Genomic DNA, 19,978 nt, shown 5'->3' with positions numbered 1-19,978 from the left:
CATGAATATAGTGTCCTGTACCAATAGCTTCACTAACCATGGCGGCCCTTTTTCCGTTCCCATTGAGGGATGTGGTACAGAATCATAATATATACGCTTTTGGGGTTCTCTTTCTGGGTCCCGGCCGGTCCCGTGACTTGCTGTGTCGGCATTCAAGTGATTAGTGTCGAGAACGGGGCCTGCGGGTCCCTATCCAGTCCTAACCCTCCCCAGGATCAACTCCAAATCTTCAGCTTCCGTCCGTCCACTTTGTTAATTTACGTCCCGATTCCAAACCACTCAGAGGCTTAGTGCCGCGAACTCTAGCCCGGCGAATTGGCCGGGCGGGGGGGGGGAGGAGAAGATTAAGTGAAACTCTCTTAGCTATGATATCATTATGAATTATGGAACGAACCCCCCAATCTCAACACTCGGGAACCGAAACCAAAACCAAAGACATTCATACCCAAGGGCGAAAACTCAGATATAGACGTACTATCGTAGTGACCTCCATATCGCCTCGGCATACCCCCCCCTCCCCCCCGAATACAAGGCTCACCACCACCACCATTTGCAAAACCGAGTGACACACCATGAGCCACATCCGGGTAAATTACTCATCAAAACTTGGCCCAAGTGTGCGGCATCGTGGTCTCATACGATGCAATGCGCTGCAATGAGTAGATAAAAGTGTGGTACTTTCGATAAAACTGCTCGTAACTCACTCTGCTGCACTGTATCATACGGAAACGGATACTGTCTATATCACACATCGTATGGGCATAGCTGCTTGGCATATATGCAAGACGTACCGTATGATTGCGAAAGAAAGGCGGGGGGTGGGGGCTAGGATCATTGTGTTGGCCTTGGAGAGTGGCCGTGCGTGTATGCTGGGGAAGCTATCATCGGTATATATCTATCTACCTATCTGCCTATCTGCCGGGCCCTAGATCCCCGGGTTTTTTCCATTGACTGGTATACAGTACGGTCCCTCACAAAGTTCAATGTGGTAATTTTGGCGAAGGATTTTCTGATGGGTTTCGTTGATTGGTTCCGCAATGATGGGAAGAAGGCGATAGACTTGTGATATGGCATTGTATAATACGTGAGGCTTAACTTGCTTACTGAAGGGGAAGAGACGTGAGAGTTATTTACAAATTTCTTTTTCCCTTCTCTTTCTTCTCTTTTAGTATGGGTGTGGTTGCTGTACAAAGGCGGTGATGACGGGGACAAGGAAGTGGAAAGAGAGGGAGAAGGAAATAAAAAGAGAAACATGCGTATGGGCCATAAGTTGAAGAAATGAGGGTTTTCGACACCCTACCCCCCCTCCCTCTCCCGCCCTAGCCTGCTTGCAGCGTTTTCGCACTACGCTTTCGAGTGAAGGGTGAGTGAGGAAGGTAAGGGAAAAGGAATAACGAAGAGCGTCAATAATAAAATAAAAAACAAAAGAGTCTATGGCATCATAACGTCAATCGTTTCGTCGCTTCATGACCTAAATAGCGTGATTTCGTTGTAGCAGTGACAAAAAAGAAAAAACCCGGCCTTTAACAACTAAGGAAAGGCAAAATGAAAAATTTAACACGACAAAGGCGATCCAGAAGCGAAAATAGGAAAGAAGAGAAAAAGAAATGAAATAGGTACGATAGAAGTATTTGACTTGAAGGAATGGAATAGAAGGAGTAACTTGAAGCAAACGCCCGCCCTTATGAATGCATTGGAAAGAAAAAGTGACGAAAAGAAACCACTCTCCTGCTGCCATTCGGATATATGTGGGTGACAGAAAAAGTATTATACCAATAACGGCAGGAGTAGGAGGGAAGGATAAAAAACAGAACTCCGAAGCGCCTTCCTATATGCAACAACTCTTTATCCCTTGCGCGAGCTGCTCTGTGCTGTCGTCCACGGTAACCAATTTCGCTTGTCTGGTGCGCTCGCTTTCCTTGTTATTCTGGGGAACCTCCGCCACGAATCCGCTAACAAGGCCCCCAACTTTGTACAGGATGGACGTCTGGTTTTTGGTCGAGGGAACATCAATGGCAGGGTTTTTGGTGAAGAAATCTGCCGGCTTGAGGTGAATCTGATGCGTCTCGATTGGCCTGAGGGGGTTAGATTAAAACACGTCAGCGAAAAGTTAAGCGAAGAGCAGGGGAGTCAGAGAGCCGCTCACATGACCGGGAAATCTGTTTCACAAAGTTAGCCGAGTGATCAAACATGGCTGGGAAAGATAAACAAACCTTCCACCCTAGGGTTATGGGTTAAGCCAAAGGAGTGCCAGATGACAAGGTCCTCATTTTCGATATTTTCATTTCTCTCAATCATATCTTTGACGCCACCAGACTATAGAGTGATTAATCGTTAGTATAATATATCTGGAGGTAAATTTTGATAACAAACCTCAACTGAACTTTGATTGGTGAACCTGCCCGCTGCCCAGAACTCCCCGTCGCGATGTCTAGTGATCCATAAATGATGGCTTGCATACGCCATGCGCTTCGCCATGATGCTATCGGGGTGGGCTAAGGTAAGCTGGGACGGCGAAGGAACGAGCTTATATCCCACAGGCCTACCACTTATCGGGTTGCGGACATTCTGGTTGACAATCTTGAAGAGCCTGGCGTTATGTGGCGCCGCGTCTGCCCAACACGTCCTCTTAAACATTGTTTGTCTGACTTCATACGCATTTCCCCAAGGATTAAGTTCTGGAGTGAAAGGAACAGGATGTGACTCTTCCTGGATTACGGTGTTCTTTGGACCCTCAATCGCTGGGTCGATGCGCACACAGAATATGTGCTGATGGTTCTGCGCCAAAGCGCCCGGGCTGACAACATTACCCCATGGGCTGGTAGTACCTGGATCGATTGGTACAGTGCTAACAACACCTGTAGCTCTTGTCTCTATGGTAATCCCACCAGCTTGGTCGAAGTGATACGCAAAGATGTATTCGTAGTTGGCGAGAGTGATGATGAACTGCACAATCAATTTCCGGTTGCGGGTGACGACAGCGCGGTTTGTGCGGTAGTTTGTATGTTTCCACAGGATACCGTCGTCGACTTCGTGCATGCAAACAACATTTTTCGAGACAATACCCTTGCCGGAGGTGTCGTTCATGATCCCATCAAAGTACTGTTGACAGAGAGCATTTAAAACCCCTACTCTCAAAATTTCAAAGGGGTTACCACTTACCTTGATGAGGCCAAGGCAGTCGCAGCCGAGTTCGAGATTATTTGCTGCTCGCCCAGCTCCGCCGTCTCCAAAATCAAAGGCCTGTTTCCTGTGGAATGGTGCCCTGGGATCTCCATACGGTACGGACATCTCGCTGAAGCTCATGCGATAGAAAACACTCCTGTTGTCATACCAAACATCGTGTATTGTTGCGCCCTCACGAGGATTGAATCCGATCCTGAACCTCCACTTTTGCCACTCGACCAGTGACCCGGTAGTTGTGAATGATGGTCCGTAGGGCTGGATAACGTTAAGTGGTTTGACATCCTGCCTCAGCCCTCCTTCAACCAACTCTGGGATGTACTCCACAGCTCTGCAATGATCCAAAGCGTTTTTAGGACCAGTACCGGATTTGAGTCCATCCCCCCTACCACCAGTAGCTAATTTGTCAACTCGAATGATTTTCCTCTTGTAGATGTCCATCACCGGGATTAAGGGTATTGGGAATGCATAGTGATTTGAATCCGGGTTGTTTGTCTTGGGGTCACGGGCGTAAACCAGCCCTTGCATGTAACGAGGGCTTATTTCTCTAGGATTTTCCCAGCCCCCATACATCCATGGATCGATAACGATAACGACGTTCGCGGGTAGGTTCAGCTCAGCCAAAGCTTCCTGGAAGAGGGGTGAGGCCATTGCCACATCGGGGAAGATGGCAATTTCATCACTGCATTTATTTTAGACGCGAAAAGGGCTCGAAGGAGAGGAGTAAATCATACGCATTTAGAGGCGAGTGATACTTCTTTTCAATAAGATCAAAGCTCACTTCCTCCCCTAATGTCACATCCACCACCGAATCACATAACTCCAAAGAGCGATCCTCCCCAATGGCATCAAACAATACCCTCGCATGTCTCGGGGGCCTTCTAGTTCTATTAGTCACCTCTCTTCTGTGCTCGGCTTGTAAGAACGGCAATAATAAAACTTTTGCCGGTTCCTCCAAGGTTATCGTCCTAAATACAATGGACATCGAGGAATGGGCACGTAGGATAACATCGCGGGTTTTGTTGATCTCATCGATGGACAATTGGTCTAATGGATGCGGTGGGGGTGTCGAGAGAAAGATGTTAAGCTTTTCTGAGACTGTCTGTGTAACGGATCCTCTGGTTTCGGGTCGCATTGCTGTTGATTCCGGTGATACGGTTACAAGCGACTGTAAATTCTTTAAGGCGAAATAAATGGTTTGTGGGAGGGAGGAGCGACCAGCTTCGAGACCAGCAGGAGCTGTGAATTTTATCTATCTCCACAAGAAACTGAGGGTTGTATTGAGCTGGCTCCAAGAATTGGGGTTGCGTTGGGGTAGGGTTGGGTAAGGATTGGTAGGGGGGTGTTGTTGAAAGGGTTTTTCTGGGGGGGGGGTAGGATACCGTAGAATTTTGTAAGAATGAGGGTGGGAGAACGTGAATAGAAATCCCCCGACAAGCATGAAGCGAGAGAGGTGCGGAGAGGGAATGCTCGCCAGAGTCCAAATAGGCACCGCAAACGGGCAGGTCCATGCTGTAAAACGCTGCTGGAGATCCCAGGGCAGGCTAGTAACTCGTTGGGTAGCCACAGCCGAAGCTTTGAGAGCGTATGATAAGAAAAGACTGAGGGAGGGAAAGTACTCAAAGTAACAATAGAGTGGGAATAACGCCCTGCGCTGGATTCTCCTCAACTAGAATTCTTCCTCTCTGTATGGATTTGACCCGTTGGTTCACTCGCCTATACTCGAGTAGAACGAACCTTTTCTCGCCCACCCGCTTTCTTCATAACAACACCTCGAATTGCAGCCTGACATCCTGTCCAATCCATTCACTCCATCCGTCTAATCCTAATCCTATCCAACTATCCCTCCATTCCCCACTCCCCGCTCCCCCACCCTCCTCCAATCATCCATTCATCGTCATCCTATATGCGTTGTGTCCAGTGAACCCATTCTATACCCTCCATCCTCTTCCTTCTCTTCCTTCTCTTGTTATGCTTTGACTGTATTGTACATACGGTACGTTAAATACGCTCCCGAAACTCCGAAATCGCTCATTGCCGGGCCCTTTACTTTCCAGTAACCAGAATACCGCCGATACCCCCAGCTTTTTGTGTACAGTGTGCTTGTCATGTCGCTCCTCAACATCCTCCCCGGAGACAGCATCTCTTTAGACCTTTCCCTATCCAGCCAGCTCTCATGCAAAGCAGTGAAGCGTGGCCTGTGTTACCGACCCTGAAAAAGATGCAATGTATGCATGATACTGGTAATTGTGTGTAGAGCAAAAATTAATTCCCCAAAACATCGTATTATTCCACGTGAGGCTAACATTTGGGGCCGGTCAATCACACAAGTGATCCCCACGTCCAATTGGATCAATTCCGATCTGTATTCAGCGAAACTTGCTTAACGCCCGCCACCCAGAAGCTCTCCAATGGTTTTCGATATCTGGGCCGAGCAAAAAGCTGGAGGAGGGGGCAAAACAAGTCGGAAAAAATGAAAAAAAATGAGAAATGGCCCCCAGGAGAAAAAAGTGGGAAGGATGGCGGGAAAAAAAATGAATGAAGGCCCCTAGGAGATCATCGGGCAGCAAGCCAATAAGCCGAGCTGCCCTATAAGTGAAGCTCTCCGATGCAGCTAAATCCAGCAACGTCTAAACCCTTTCCAAAGAATGCACTGCTAAACAGGGTCGCCACGCAAAAGATCGAGACTCCACAAGAAAATAAACTATAGTAGCGAGTATGTAGTAGAATTGCAACGCTGCGAATAGAATCGGAAACTGTATTTGGATATGGACGAGCGACATGCAATCAGTGAGCTCGGTATGGGATGTGGATATCGCATATCGCCGGCAGAAGGGCCGCTGCAACTGGGATATATTTCAACCAGAAGTTTGACAAAGACCGCCGACATCTCCTCATCCCGCGCGTAAGAGCAAGAGAGCTAGGTGAAAAAAAGAAAAGAAAACAAGAATCACCAAAACAAAAAAGAGCAAATACATCTTCTTACTCACAACATGCTTGTCGCATGATGGTACGAGCAGAGGGGGGGATTCGGATGTAGTCCCAGGATGTACCCTTATCACGAACACCGTTCCCCCCCTTTCCCCTCCTAGAGCGGGCGGCGGCGGTGGCAGAAAACACAAGGGCATCGATGCCAAATAATGCTACAGAAGCAAGCCGCCGCAATTGAAAACCCCCACCGCGCAGGAATTAATTGAGGCAGGAGATCTGTAGATAATAATCTGCAAGGCGAGAGTCTCATGCGATGTGCACCACCGGAACCTCAGCAGAGACGTAAAAGGGTTCGAACGAAGTTCAGCCCGCTTGGCGCTCACGGTTGTACATACCGCGATGTAAAAAGCCCAGGCAAGATGTTCCACCAGAAAAAGATGCGTTTGCATTTGCAGCTTCAGGGCCACAATGGGAATCACTGCAACCATTTCGGGGAGAGTTCCGGTGAGAATCCAAGAGGCTCATCGATCCTGGGTTAAATCCTCTAGGCGCTTCATGTATTAGTTAGCCTAGTGTGAGAGGAAGGAGGGGTCTGAGTTGCAGAGCTAAATGTTGATGTTCGCAAAAGCGATCCTTTAGGCGAGGAGTGCTTATGTAACAAGGTGTGGACTGTGCGTTTTGAGGATTGTGGTTAAGCCTTCAGCATGTTTTGCAAATGCTTTCCCACTCATTAAATTGTAATTTATTATTATCCTGGCGCTGGTACGGGAATGGCAAACATTGATAATCACGGCGGAAGGGAAGAAAAAAAGAATTCACTTCAACAGGGTGCTATCATAGTTTGGTGAAAATGGGGGCTGATTCGCTGTTGCTGGTCTAAGTTACTCCTATCTATCATACTCGAGCACAAACGCCGAACTGTATCATAAGGTAAGGTCATAGTGCAATGAGGATGGTGTTTGTCCGCGTTCGTTTCTTTCACCCTCAAACTATTCGAGCACAACTTCCAATGTAGATTTAGCGCGTGCTAGCACTGCGGTCATAGGATATCGCGATCAGCCAATTGCATGGGGCCCGCGGTGTTTGGACCCGTCCGCTCCAGGGTCGTGTCAGAAGTAGTCTAGTCTAAACTTGAATCAAATTGATAGCCTCACAATCAGGAGAGTCTTCTTACCTAAGTTACCTACGATACGAGTATTACTGGTACATACCGTACTGTACCCCTCTGCTGAGTTAGGGAAGAGGAGGGGATAGCATTGATATACCTTGCCCGATCTGGGCTTACTCATTTGTTCACATGAATTGTTGCCATAATTGGAAGGTACAGGCGGATTCACGTCTGCTGCTGGTACAGTACCGGTACTCATACACTATAGTACCAAATCAAAATGAATTTCCAGGCCTAGTTTATTGTAGGATACCTTACGATACTTGTACTCGAGTACATGTCAACAAACTCGCTAATTTCTCTCGTATCCATCTTCGGGCTCCAGGACAGACGCAAGCTGCCGTCTCCTTTAGCCTTAGGAGTTTACATGGATCGGTACTCCACGCGGCACCCAAGCGTACCAACGGTAGAGGACAGGTTGATTGTCCGATTGCACACACCCACAGCACTCACCCACAGCACTCACCCACTCACCCACACACCCACACACCCACACACTCAATTTGCGCTGTATGGGGGGAAAGGGGGGAAGGAGGAAAAGGGTACGGTACGGTGGTCGGGCGAGCCTTACGGTACTTATCCATGCATTCGGCGACGTTTACAGTGTAATTTTGTGCCCCGGTGCCAGCTTTCCTTTCCTTCTTTCTCCCAATTGCCCAAGAACAGCCGTCCGCCTCCCGTCGTGGATCGCCAGTTGCGTGATGTTCCTTCTCGTGGCTGTCCGCGCCATCTACCCTTGCCATCCGTTTATAACTCGGCTCAAACCTATGAAGAGATGATCAAACGGGAAATTCAGGGTCCAGTTTCTAGAGAGGTGTTTCACTGGCCTGGAAATCACGGCTACTGCAATCTTCTCACTTTGCCTTTCTTTCCCTCTCTTTTTATCTACCTTTTTTCCTGCTTATGCATGGTCTACAAAGGACGGACTGTCATCACTAAAGCCGGCTGTGCCTCTGGAGAATAATGCCTCTTCAGGAGTTAAGGATGGCCTTACTGTACCTCGAGTTATTTCGCATGGCCACAGCAATGTCCATTAGACCCCGCTTCTCCGAATACAACGGACGGATTGGCAGACACCCACGCAATTTTTTTCCCGGCTTGGGAAATTTTATCTCTTCATAGCTAACTCCGCTACGGTACCGGTACTTAAGCTCTCCTCGTTGCTAATTCTACGGCAGAGTTGTTGTCGTACTCGTATCATAATGGTCTCTCCGACAGGTAGACTATTCAGTAAGGCAAAAAGTTGCTTCCACTGACTCCGAAGTGCTGTATCATGCGGTACGAAACACTTGGGTACCTGATCTTGACTCAAACAGAGAAACTCGAGATTTGAAATCATATCAGGTTGGTAGTAAGGCTGCATATTGGCATGGTCATATCCGCATGGCGACAAAGATGGGAAGCCATCAACAGGAATGGACAGACGGATATTTGGCCGGCTAACCTCGAATAACTGTTCCATAATTTCTTGCCACCCTTTGCACCAGCATATGATAGGTCTGTTGTAGCGCTTGGCAACGCTCCAATGACGAACAAAAGATCCACGACAACGCTTGGGAGCTCTCGACTCGTATAGGTATGTTGTGAAAGGCGGCCAGACGCGGGCCGCCTCTTGTTGCCCGCCTTCGGTTTTGTTGGATCCTTGGAGGTTGGGTCGACTCAACATGGTTCTATTGCCAACTCAGCATCAAAAAGCAAAGAAAACCCAACTGGTGGGAAAAAAGATACATAACGGGCTGCCCCAATGTGCTCGTACTTCCTGTACTCGAGTAGAATCGGGTCACAGAACCACGCACAGCACTGGTACTTGAGTACTCGAGTACTCGTACAAAACTGTGCGGTGGCGTACTCTTGCACAATGAATTCCCGGACACTGGATGGGGCATCCGATCCGCCGGCGTCTACTCGAGTACCCGGCGCGAATGTGTTGTTGAAAGGGGGCGACGTGACCGAGAGTGAAGTATGGTACTCGTACATACACAACGATACTCCTCTCTCCCAACAATGGTGGTGGCGATGGTGATGATGATGTGGGTGAGACCAAAATTCGAAAACGACTTCGTCGCACTAATTTAACTTATTGGCGGGCGAGGATACAGTGAATCTCGTATAATACACTATCTCCGCGCAGGGGCTAATCTCCGTGTTCAGAGACAAAACCCCTCAAGAAGGAATAATATTCGCCTAATGCAGTATGGCTGGGGTTCGAAATCTCGGTACTGTAACCTGGTTAGCACACTCAAGCCATACCATGTCAGGTGAACATTATTCCTTCTTGAGGGGTTTTGTCTCTGAACACGGAGATTAGCCCCTGTGCGGAGATTGTGGATTATTGTACTCGTACTAGTACACGAAATTTTACCGGACCAGTGTTCGTGCTGGTTAGTGGAAGATTTTGGCACCCCCCGTTTTGCGCCGAAGGTATGATACCCCACTCCACCGGTTCGATGAACATGTTTTATGGAGCAAACAATGAGGATACGGTAATTCTTGCTGATAGTAGGAACTTTCCATGAGGTGAAATTTTATTGGATAGCCTTTTTATGCTCTTGCATTGGTCGAAGATTATCGCAGATATATCACAACTGACATTGTACGAATGTATCTTTTGTATGGAGCTCTCATACAAATTCCGAGGCATCCCTTCCCCAGAACAAAACATCTCAGGCATTCTTGACAGCATTTTTTAATGCAAAAAATTTGTTGGAAGATAAGTTCCCATGGACCTCCTACTTTGATTTAATGACCAATATATTTTTATTTGTATTGAAAGTCCTTGATACATGCTCACAAAGTATGATAGTGCGGAGTGGAGGAGGCGCGGGGGGGTGCCAAGATCTTCCGTCCACTCACTAGCTGTATGATACTGTAATAATAATATGATGCTCGTAAAAATTGGAAGCGCCACTAAGATTCGGGCGAAAATAAAACCCCACACCTCCGGGACCTTTAGCCCTACTTTATCGGAGCTTATGAATCTGGGAACCCCGAGGATCCTGAGAAACTGCTGAGCCGCGGTAACCGGGAATGTGGTAGACCGTGCCCATGCTAGTCTATTCCTCTCCCTTCAATGTCTTTCTTTCTTTTCTTTTCTTTTTGGAGTCCCAGCGTATCGACGAGAAGCTGTTGACATTGAAATTGATGATCCTCCTATATGCAAGATCTCGTATTACCTATGAGAGCCACCACCAGGTCATCGCTAACCGGAAGAAGAAAAGAAAGCTACAGCTGAATGCACACAAGCTCGGGCTTGATGAAGATTGGATCGTAGGGCTCAGTCACTGTAGCCAATCGAGTTTCCGCATATCGGTAGTGGGATACATTCGAGCCCTTGGCCTCACGTCCGGTGGGCTTATATAGATAACTTACAGGTAGCACGGAAGTACGGAAGACGATAATCCGGTCATGGGATGTTATGATTCGCCTATCAGTTAATTTTAAGGCTTCAGCTCGCTAGGGCTTGCAGCATCGACCAGGTGGTTTTTGGGTGGAAGATCTCTGGAGGAAAGTATTGTCAGAAAAAGGAACGACTTCTACAAGCGTGGGGGTGTTTTCGGAATAGCGGGGGTATTCGAAGGTAGGGCATCACTCGATCCACATCCACAACATTACTGAGCAACGAAATTTCAGTGTTATAAGGACCAGCTCTAATAACGCCAGATACACCAATTGAGGATGAGTACAGGAATATTCGGTTGAGCCAAATGTGATCGGATTGATAATCACGGTGTTGCTGTGGTATCGCGGGATAGCACTGTGTGGGTGGGTATCATACATGGAGGGAGGTGGGCGCGATAATAAAAGAGGGGAAAAAGCCCCACATTTACCCTCCTGCTTTACCCTCGAATTCTTTGAATTTTCCTTGTCCCATATGCGGTCTTTTTTTCTTCTTCCTAGCAAACAAAGTGAGAAAGAAAGAAAGAAAGGAACAAACCGTTTATTATAAGATAAGGCTACGGATTGAACATTGAACAGTATGCAAATGTCAATGTTGCAATTGTGGAATGATTTGGAGAGGGGTTGGTATCGACACTGTGGACTGATGAACAAGCAAAATTCGATCCCAATACTGGGTGTCAAGAGGCATCGCAACTGATAGGGAACTGCCGGGTATAGAACAAGTAAGCTCTCGCAGAATTTCCAGCATCTCGGGCAAGGTTCGGCTTTCCTCGGCCCCAAGGGGCTTGGGAAGTAGTGGGGAGTAATGACGGGCTCTTTTCTTTGTGTGAACCGGCCGATATAACCGAGTGATATCTCGTGACAATAATAGCTAATTATCGGTTAGAGAGAAATGGGGAACGGTGATGGAGGGGGGATTGGACAGCCTCACGTTGAAGAATCATGATGCGGTGTCGCGACTCACATAGTATCGGATCAGGGGCTTGATGCACTGCTGGGTTTAATCCCTTTTTTCCTACATTACGGATATGTGAAAGACCAGACCCTAGGGCAATCTGAAAGCCCATTTCTGACTGCAGCAAGGGAGGTTCGGAAGCAAGAAGGGGGCAAGAGGGAGAACGAGAGCAGATAGTCAAGCAAGGGAGTCAAACAGTTAAGTCAACATCACTGATCGTAGGGACTTTGTCTATCACGCACCTTTTCATTCGCCATAATCAGAAGTCTCGGAAACCCCATTCATCTGTGTGTGGAGGAGGGGGGGAAGGGGTTTTTTTTTTGAAAAAAATTCGCTCAAAATCTGCCGACCCTGCATGATGCCTAGGAGGTCAGGTCAAACAAATCAGCGAGAAATCCTATTTGGCTCTCCTCCGCAAGGCAACGGGTCTCGAATTTCCTACCCACTTGATCATTGACACGAAGAGATGAGGGGAGAGGAGGGGAGGAGGGGGGGGGAATTGGTGGAGAAGTCAATGCAAGTTTCGGCAGGAGATTTCCTCGGAAAGTTTAAGTTTCAACTACGAGCCTTACGAATAGGAGCTCATGGATTGGAGATGCAAGTTTCTGCTTTTTGCCTTGTGTTCGAATGCTTTAATGCTGGCTCGTTGGCTCGCTGGGTGTGCTGAGCTGGGCTGAGGGGTGTGGGGGTTTCCCTCTGGTCAAAGCAGCAATCACAAATACGAATCCCAGATGCTGAGTGACTGGTAGTGATAGGCTGAGGCCAAAAGTCCTCTCTGCTACGTCACGGACCGAGAAGCACACATGCGGTGAATTGCCGATCATGCCGGTAGGCTGTAGTGCGCAGTACTTGTTTTTTTCTTTTCTATCTGGGCGCAGGAAACCAAGTCTCTCCGCATCGATGGGTGACTGGAATGGCCAACCCCAACTGGTCACGAGGTTGTACAGCAGCAAGTAAGCTGTCCATTATCGATAAGCTGAAGGACTCTGCTTCTGCTGTGCATAATCGAAACTCGAAGGTACGTATAGCGAGAAAAAGGAGGGGCACTCTCAGTGACATTGTGAAGCGTAGTATGCACCCGGAGTTCCGCATGTTTCGAGTGGACACGCCGGTATGCGGGGAAGCCTGTTTTATGGACCTCAGCCGAATTGGGTGAACCCCTTACATGGCGAGGCGAGAAGGGAGAACGGGAGGGGTGTGGGAGGGGAGAGGGAGGAGGGCAGGAGGGGTGGTTCTGGGTCGCTGTATGCACAACGGGAGCTTTCCCCCGCACACCCGGGCAAATCATCTGAGGTATCAGACACCACTTCTGCTACGGGAGAGCACTGGTCGAATCATGAGGTCCCAATCAGGAATATCGAAGAGTACCTGTTCCGGGTCAATATGGGGGTGCTGGATTACGGACTAGAGGGCCCGAAACACCTTGGACATGGAACCTAGATCGAGTGGAATTACAAGTTCCGATACTAGCAAACCAAGTAAAGGCACTCACAGTGCTTCTGGTGTGACATTTTGGATGGAAGCAGTGAATTTCCGAGGCGATTACTATCAATCAATTCACTTGAACTTGTATCACATTGCCGGTATGGTATATTGTACAAGTACTGTACTGTACCATTTCACTATTGGAAGCACAGGCAAAGTCTGTTCTCGGGTGGAATAACTCCAACGAGCAATGAAATTGGATTACAAGAAACAGGGCATTATATCCTTTATCTATTCCCGGATCAGAATGAAAGGAGAGAAAAGAACCTTCCCATCACCGGGTTCACATCATCGGTTTTGATCGGACCGAAAATCAATCAAACCATCACCGCAGCGAAAATGCACCAGCCTTCTTGAATTGGCATTCTTTACCCCAATTAGTGAATCCCACTCTTATGGCTTCCACTTTGAGATTTCCCAGCTCCAAGCCCCCAAAGGACGAGCACCAACATACAACCCCTCACCCACTCCATGTCCTTCCCTTCCAAGTATCACACCAAGTACCAAAGAGGCACGAGACTCTGCGAGTACCGTATAACTACATATTAATGCACCGCATACAGCATCATAGCAACAAGATACACAAGCCGCAAACAGCCCCATGCTTTTTTTTCTTTTTCTTTTCCTCTCCTTCATGCTTTCTTATTTTGCCTGCCCCTCATCCCTTCTTCACCCATCCCGGAAAACCTTAAAAAGAAACGGGGGTTTGGAGAGGGGAGAAAAAAACAAGAAAAAAAAAACGTGACGAAACGAAAGAAGACGAGGGAGCGGAACCCTCTAAATTTACCCACCCATCCATTTATCCGTCAACCCAAGCCCCCGACGCGCCGTTCCCGTACCGTAATCTGCGAAACCTGGAGAAAGCAAAACCGGGCTTGCAATGAGGTGAAGAGGAAGGAGGAGAGGAAGAAGCGGGAATAGTATGGGAGAATGAACGAATAGAGAGGAAAAAACAAAATCCGGATAGCGGAATCATTTCTCGGTGGGTATTCTTCCCCCCCCGTCCCCCGCCTTTCTTCCCCACACAAGTCGACATAGATAGGCCATTCCAAAACAGGTGGATTGGGACCCGTTGCTGTAAAGTGTAGTTGTTACTTTTCTTTTTCTTTTTTGAATTATGAACACGAGTTTCGCATTATCTTCTGGGTAAATTTACAACGGGGGTGGCCTCGCTTAACTCGACTTCACCTAACCCACGATGCTGTAGCCGCACTGAGTTTTTTTTGTTGAATGCTCGAGCACATGTACCGGTATCTTAAGGCCAACTTGCCAGAGTAAGTGACACGTGACTGAACCAACCTACAGTATCATACAAGGGCAGGCTCGGCGCATTCAACTCCATCAATCAATCCATCAGTCGATCGGTTTCCAGTAGAGTCTTTTGTGGTATTTTCCTTCCACATTTTCTTCCAAAGTAGGTGGTCGTGGGATTGAACGAGCCTCGATAAACCACCTAAACAGGGGATCAGGAGACGGGAAGGATGGCTTCATCAAGGTGACTTCCCCCATCCCTGTCCATCGCTCGCTTTTCTGTCAGCCGTTTTGGGCCTCCTCCTCCTCCTCCTTGCTTCACGGGCCAACTAAACGGGCCTGCAGTAATCGTTACGGCTCGTACCTCCACCAACGCGATGCTCGAGCGCAACTCTTCGGCGACCCGAATGGCGGTAGCGGCGCGCCCCCCAGAGGAACGGCACAGTACCGACCTGCAACGCCCAACTCGAGAGGCCAATACAGTGCCTCTGTAATGGAAGAGCTAGAGTCACAGAATGACGCACAGGTCGAGGGGTTGAGCGCTAAGGTCAAGATGTTGAAGGAGGTATGTTTTTAACCCAATCTGTCTCCCACGATGGAAGCGGGGTGGGGGAAGATGCTAATATATATGGGCTGGGGGGGGGGAGTATAGATTACCGAGGCTATCGGCGACGAGGTCAGGTCTTCTTCTACGCTTATGGCGAGCATGAATGATTCTTTTGATAATACGCGGATACGACTTAGGGGGACAATGAACAATATGCTGCGCATGGCGAAGAGGGCTGGGGTGGGTTGGAAGGCGTGGGTACTGTTCTTGATGGCGATTGGGGAAATTTTTGGGTATTTTGGGCTTTTTAAGAGGGGGACCGGGTTCCTGGGGAAAGGGGGAATTTTACAAAAGGGGTGTGTGCCGGGGGGGGGGGGGGGGTTCTGGTGCGTATTACGGTGCTTTCGAGGTGCGGATTGGGATGGGGGAATGGTTAAAAGGGCTATCTCTTTGGGTTGGGTAACGGCATATATTTTACTCGCCGGTGGTCTTGCAGAAAATGGGATATAATACATAGAGTAGAGAATGCTTTGAAAGCAGAAAGGGAAAAAAAAAAGGAACAGCACTGCAATTACCATTATGAGAAATGCTCAGGACGTTGGTTATCAAGTTATGAGGGTGAAATTCGCACGCAAAGTTGCAGGAATACTATACTCGATCATGGGATCCATGTATCTTACTGAGTGTAAGTCATAGCCACGACTGCAACATCCAACCTCAATTACATCGTTGGGATACAATTGTTAACGAAGACTAGAGAATGAGACTTAGGAAGATTAGACATAGAGGTTAAAATAAATCAATGTAGAGAACATAGGGGTAAAAACAACAAAAGCACTATCCTGTTGAAGTGAGAAAGAAACAAGAAAATCCCAACAACCCCAGATGTAAGTAAAAGTCAGTTTCCCGTGCATTCGTGTTTCGTCGTGACTTTATCTTGATCCAGCTCAATCTAAGCCCCGAGCTCCTTGAACACTCATCCAAATCAGGTGTTTGTAGTGTACGTACAGAGAAGTGGAAAGAACAGAACATAAATTTCAAGTTTCAACCTGCCACCCACTCGGCGTTGTGCCACCCTTACCTTTCAATCCCATTTTCTCGAAGGGAGGGATGCAAAGAAAGTTCTAACAACTCAACAGCACTTGGTATCCTTGGTAGAGTTTTCGGCTGTGGGGGTGATATGAAGGGGCTGACTACTTCCGGGTTGGCTGACTTGATGCTGGTCTCCCCCGTCTAGAGCTTTACTGGAGACGATTCGGTAGATTTCTAATAGCGCCTGCTTAGGTTCTTTTGTTGCTTTGCCATGCAAACGTCATGTGACACATACCTGTTAAAATTGTTTGGAAAGCAAGCTCAACATTCGTAGAATCGAGGGCCGACGTTTCAATGAAGGAAAGGTGGTTCTCGGCTGCGGGGTGTCAGAACAATCCTAATATATAGATCCCCGTTATTTAAGGTTAGCACGAGACCCACCCGCAAAATTCTTTGCATCCTCAGTCGGAACAGCTCTTAGGTGCCTCAAATCGCTCTTGTTGCCAACCAGCATGATCACAATATTGTTGTCAGCATGGTCCCTGAGTTCCTTGAGCCAGCGAGTAACATTATCATAGGTGATTTGTTTAGAGATATCGTAGACTAGCAGAGCCCCAACAGCTCCCCGGTAATAGGCAGAGGTGATGGCACGGTAGCGTTCTTGGCCAGCGGTGTCCCAAATCTGGGCTTTGATGGTTTTGGTATCGACCTGGATAGAACGAGTGGCAAATTCAACACCAATAGTCGACTTAGAGTCCAAGTTAAACTCGTTACGAGTGAAGCGACTGAGAAGATTGGACTTTCCAACACCAGAGTCTCCAATGAGGACAACTAGATCGCAGATTGTTAATAGATTATCTCGAATGGTAGGGCAATAAATGCAAGAGCCGCACTAGTATCATCAAACGATGTAGATGATACGCGATGGCGGTCACAAATGGGGCATCGTCATAAGGCTCTTAGGGGATGGAGTGCTATTTTTTCTTGGGTCGTACCTTTGAATAGAAACTAGGAAATGGCGTAATTTTGTAAGTTTTACCGGAGGAGGGAGCAGGATAAGGGAAGGGGATGGTAAAACTCACATCATACTCGTCGTTCGCCATGATGAATTATTTGGGGAAAACGGGGGTGTTCCTGATGGGAAGGAGATGACAGATACTGTATGGTATCTTCGGGAGGTATCGCAAAAGGTAGGGAACTGGTGCAAAGGACTGAGGAGGATGAAGGGGTTATAGGAGACAGAAGCGGTGAGGTGTTGTCTGCAGGTAGTAAAGCTGACAGCGGGGAAATTTTGGGGACGGAGGACAGAAAAACGGTAGCGGGACACAAAGGTTTCCGAGGTTGTTTCAAAGGTTGGTCGGATCGTGAATAACGGAACGTGATTTCAACAGTGCGAGATTATGTTCACTGGGTTGGCTGAACACACAGGTAAGGAAGTGTCGCCGAGCGGTGGAGGGCCGCTCGGCGAAGGGCTTCCCTTTCTAAATTGGGTGTCCAATCCAAGGGGCTTACGTGATGACTAATCAACTCAAGGGTACAGCAAAAGAGATAAGAGCCAATCAGAAGCCTTGAGTCGGGGCAAGCAGTTCTGACGGGGTTTTCTTTACAATATCATGGTATTGTGCATGGACAAAATTAACTGCGATTCAACAGAGGAAAATCTTCGGCGATGACAACAACACTCACCCACCAATCCACTATCATGAAAACCAAAAGAAAAATTAAAAGATGTAAATACATAGTAGAAATTAATATTTGGTATACCATCCATCAGCCTTAATATAATAATTGCCTCTATTCTATCCACTACTGATCCAGCTAAAGTATCAAAAACCTTTGGGTCAAGAAGTTCCCAACAATGAGTGATGGCCTCTGCCATTGCCTTCTTGACCACATTGACATCACCTTTCATAAGATATAGCTCAGGGTAGTGCTTGTGAAGCTTACATTTCACCAGAGACCAAATATTTTCAATTAGATTGAGATCTGGTGAATAGGCAGGAATTTCCATCAGTGTAATTCCCTGCCCTCTGAGCCATCTCCTAAAAGGCAGGTGAGTCTTAGCATTGTCAATGATAAAAAATACCTCTTCTTCTCCAGCCTTTTCTCTGATATTCTCCTATATTTCTAGAAAGTTATAATAATCATAAATATCAATAATTGACTTCCCAGTAACTCCACCCTTAGCAGAAGAAGGATCAGGAAAAACAGGCAAAAAAAGACCTGAGTTTGACTATAAAAACAACAAGTCATCATTTGGCTAATTCCTCTCTCCCCTCTCCTAGCCTTAGGTTTAACAGAATCTTTATTCTATTTCTCATATGGGTATCTGAAAACCCATTTTCTCCTCTTTCCTGCTCCCCTTTCCACAGCTACCTAATCCTCTCACATTGCCTTCCTTCTCCATATCTCATTTGACTAATGCCTATGAACTAATGTCTATTCTAACCTCTTGTGAGCTAGATCCTCGACTCATAATCGAGTCATGTACAAAACATAATAAATTATAACATAACAAGTCATATGACCTAAATGAGTCATAAGCGCAAAAGGATAACTGACCTATGACTCATAATCATAAGTAATGTGAAAACCTTGTCTGTGCCAATCCACATTTGTGACAGATATATGAGATTTTATATGAACTTTCTTGCAAGATATTTTTCGACAGCATGGCCTTCTCAAGAATATTATTACAGATCGAGGAATACTATTTATATCAGGATTATTGAAAAAAGTAACAGGAGAAATGGGGATACAAAATCGGTAGAACATCGTATTTCAGCGTAGACCGATGAACAAACAGAATAGGTAAATGCAATACTTGAGCAATATTTATGGGTCTATGTCAATTATCAGCAAGATAATTCACCTAAGCTGTTATCAATGGCTGGGTTCACATACAACAATGGAAAACAAGAAATGAGAGGCATGACAGCATTCTTTGCGAATTATAGACAACATCCACAGCATCGAGTTACAAATCATATAATTCATGGTGTGATGATGGACAAAATGAAGATGGAAAAACAACACGAAATATTAAGATATGAAATGAGTCAAGCACAGCAATGGTAGAAAGAACTGTGTGATAAACAAGTGAGGTCTGATGCAAATATACTCATGCAAGATATGGTGTAGTTGCTACTATGTAATATCTATACAATAAGGCTATCAAAGAAACTGGACTAGAAGAAAATCAGACCATTCTGGATACTTAAAAAAATAGGCAACTAAGCTTATAAGCTTGATCTTCCTCCCTTAGTGAGAATACATAATACTTTCCACATCTCACTCTATGAACTAAACTACGATAACAAGTTTTCCTTACAAGTAATAGTTACTCTACCTCTAATCGAATATGATGGAGAACCAGAATATGAACACGATGAAATAATCAATTTCCACTTCTTCTATGGTAACCTTCAATACTGAGTGAAGTAGACGGGTTACTTGCCCAAACATCATAAAACCTGGTACTTCATATATAACTTTGAAAATACACAAGAAGCCTTCTCATCCTGCTATCTGCGATACCCCAGCAAGCCTGGCACAGGTAACGATCACATTCAATGACCATGGCAAGGGAGAAGATCCCGTGCTATTGTAACCACTTAAGGGCTGGGGCGATAGCCCCTGCCACATTACACTGATGAGCCCCGAATACTTGTTCATGGGGCTGACAGATGAAGAACTCAGGGAAAGAGCAAAGAAAGCAAAGCAAAATGCAATGAGTTAGATGGTGTACTGCGACGACGGATGTCCCATATACTATAGAGAGAAGTAAGACTTGGGATGGTTCCTGAGAGAATATCAAAAGCATGGTCCACGCTTGGACCATGTCCTAAAGTACTGGAAACAGTGCTTCAATAATACGTGCAAGATGCAGAGGATGAAGAAAGTTACTGTGGGGTGTTACTAGCAGAAGGATCGAACAAAGAAAGAGTTAGAAGGAAAGGATACTAGTATATGGCATAGGATATCTAGGACGAGGCCTAGGGAGTGGGGAGCCCAAAACTTATCAACG

At 46.8% G+C, this 19,978-nt stretch overlaps 3 protein-coding genes; 1 reads left to right on the top strand and 2 right to left on the bottom strand.

Moving 5' to 3' along the window:
- Positions 1 to 1,059: 1,059 nt before the first annotated feature.
- On the bottom strand, positions 1,060 to 4,318 carry GSTUM_00009484001 (uncharacterized protein; the record flags this gene model as incomplete). XM_002840736.2 has 5 exons in its annotated part: positions 1,060 to 2,065; positions 2,191 to 2,316; positions 2,374 to 3,102; positions 3,163 to 3,865; positions 3,918 to 4,318. 5 exons carry the CDS (start codon positions 4,316 to 4,318, stop codon positions 1,829 to 1,831), a joined length of 2,196 nt encoding a protein of 731 aa, XP_002840782.1. The 3' UTR covers positions 1,060 to 1,828.
- A 10,159-nt stretch (positions 4,319 to 14,477) lies between these two features.
- On the top strand, positions 14,478 to 15,475 carry GSTUM_00009483001 (uncharacterized protein). XM_002840735.2 has 3 exons: positions 14,478 to 14,616; positions 14,718 to 14,937; positions 15,025 to 15,475. The coding sequence occupies exons 1-3, from the start codon at positions 14,603 to 14,605 to the stop codon at positions 15,427 to 15,429; spliced, it is 639 nt and encodes a 212-aa protein (XP_002840781.1). The 5' UTR covers positions 14,478 to 14,602; the 3' UTR covers positions 15,430 to 15,475.
- A 211-nt stretch (positions 15,476 to 15,686) lies between these two features.
- On the bottom strand, positions 15,687 to 17,394 carry GSTUM_00009481001 (uncharacterized protein). XM_002840734.2 has 5 exons: positions 17,034 to 17,394; positions 16,947 to 16,959; positions 16,393 to 16,782; positions 16,247 to 16,327; positions 15,687 to 16,185 (listed from the first exon to the last, which is right to left on the bottom strand). Exons 1-5 carry the CDS (start codon positions 17,052 to 17,054, stop codon positions 16,052 to 16,054), a joined length of 639 nt encoding a protein of 212 aa, XP_002840780.1. The 5' UTR covers positions 17,055 to 17,394; the 3' UTR covers positions 15,687 to 16,051.
- Between the last annotated feature and the right edge of the window lie 2,584 nt (positions 17,395 to 19,978).

The sequence above is a fragment of the Tuber melanosporum genome (assembly GCF_000151645.1).
Source record: "Tuber melanosporum whole genome shotgun sequence assembly, scaffold_57, strain Mel28".
NCBI lineage: Eukaryota > Fungi > Ascomycota > Pezizomycetes > Pezizales > Tuberaceae > Tuber > Tuber melanosporum.
This window is presented reverse-complemented; position numbering and strand designations above follow the sequence as displayed.

What these genes read in the sequence shown, in the direction of transcription:
- GSTUM_00009483001 (XM_002840735.2), top strand. An exon ending in AGGTCAAGATGTTGAAGGAG is followed by an intron (nt 14,938 to 15,024) that starts GTATGTTTTTAA and finishes GGGGGAGTATAG; the next exon opens with ATTACCGAGGCTATCGGCGA.
- GSTUM_00009481001 (XM_002840734.2), bottom strand. Translation starts at nt 17,054, where the DNA reads ATGGCGAACGACGAGTATGAT. An exon ending in GGATGCAAAGAATTTTGCGG is followed by an intron (nt 16,328 to 16,392) that starts GTGGGTCTCGTG and finishes GACACCCCGCAG; the next exon opens with CCGAGAACCACCTTTCCTTC. An exon ending in TTTCCAAACAATTTTAACAG is followed by an intron (nt 16,186 to 16,246) that starts GTATGTGTCACA and finishes AGGCGCTATTAG; the next exon opens with AAATCTACCGAATCGTCTCC.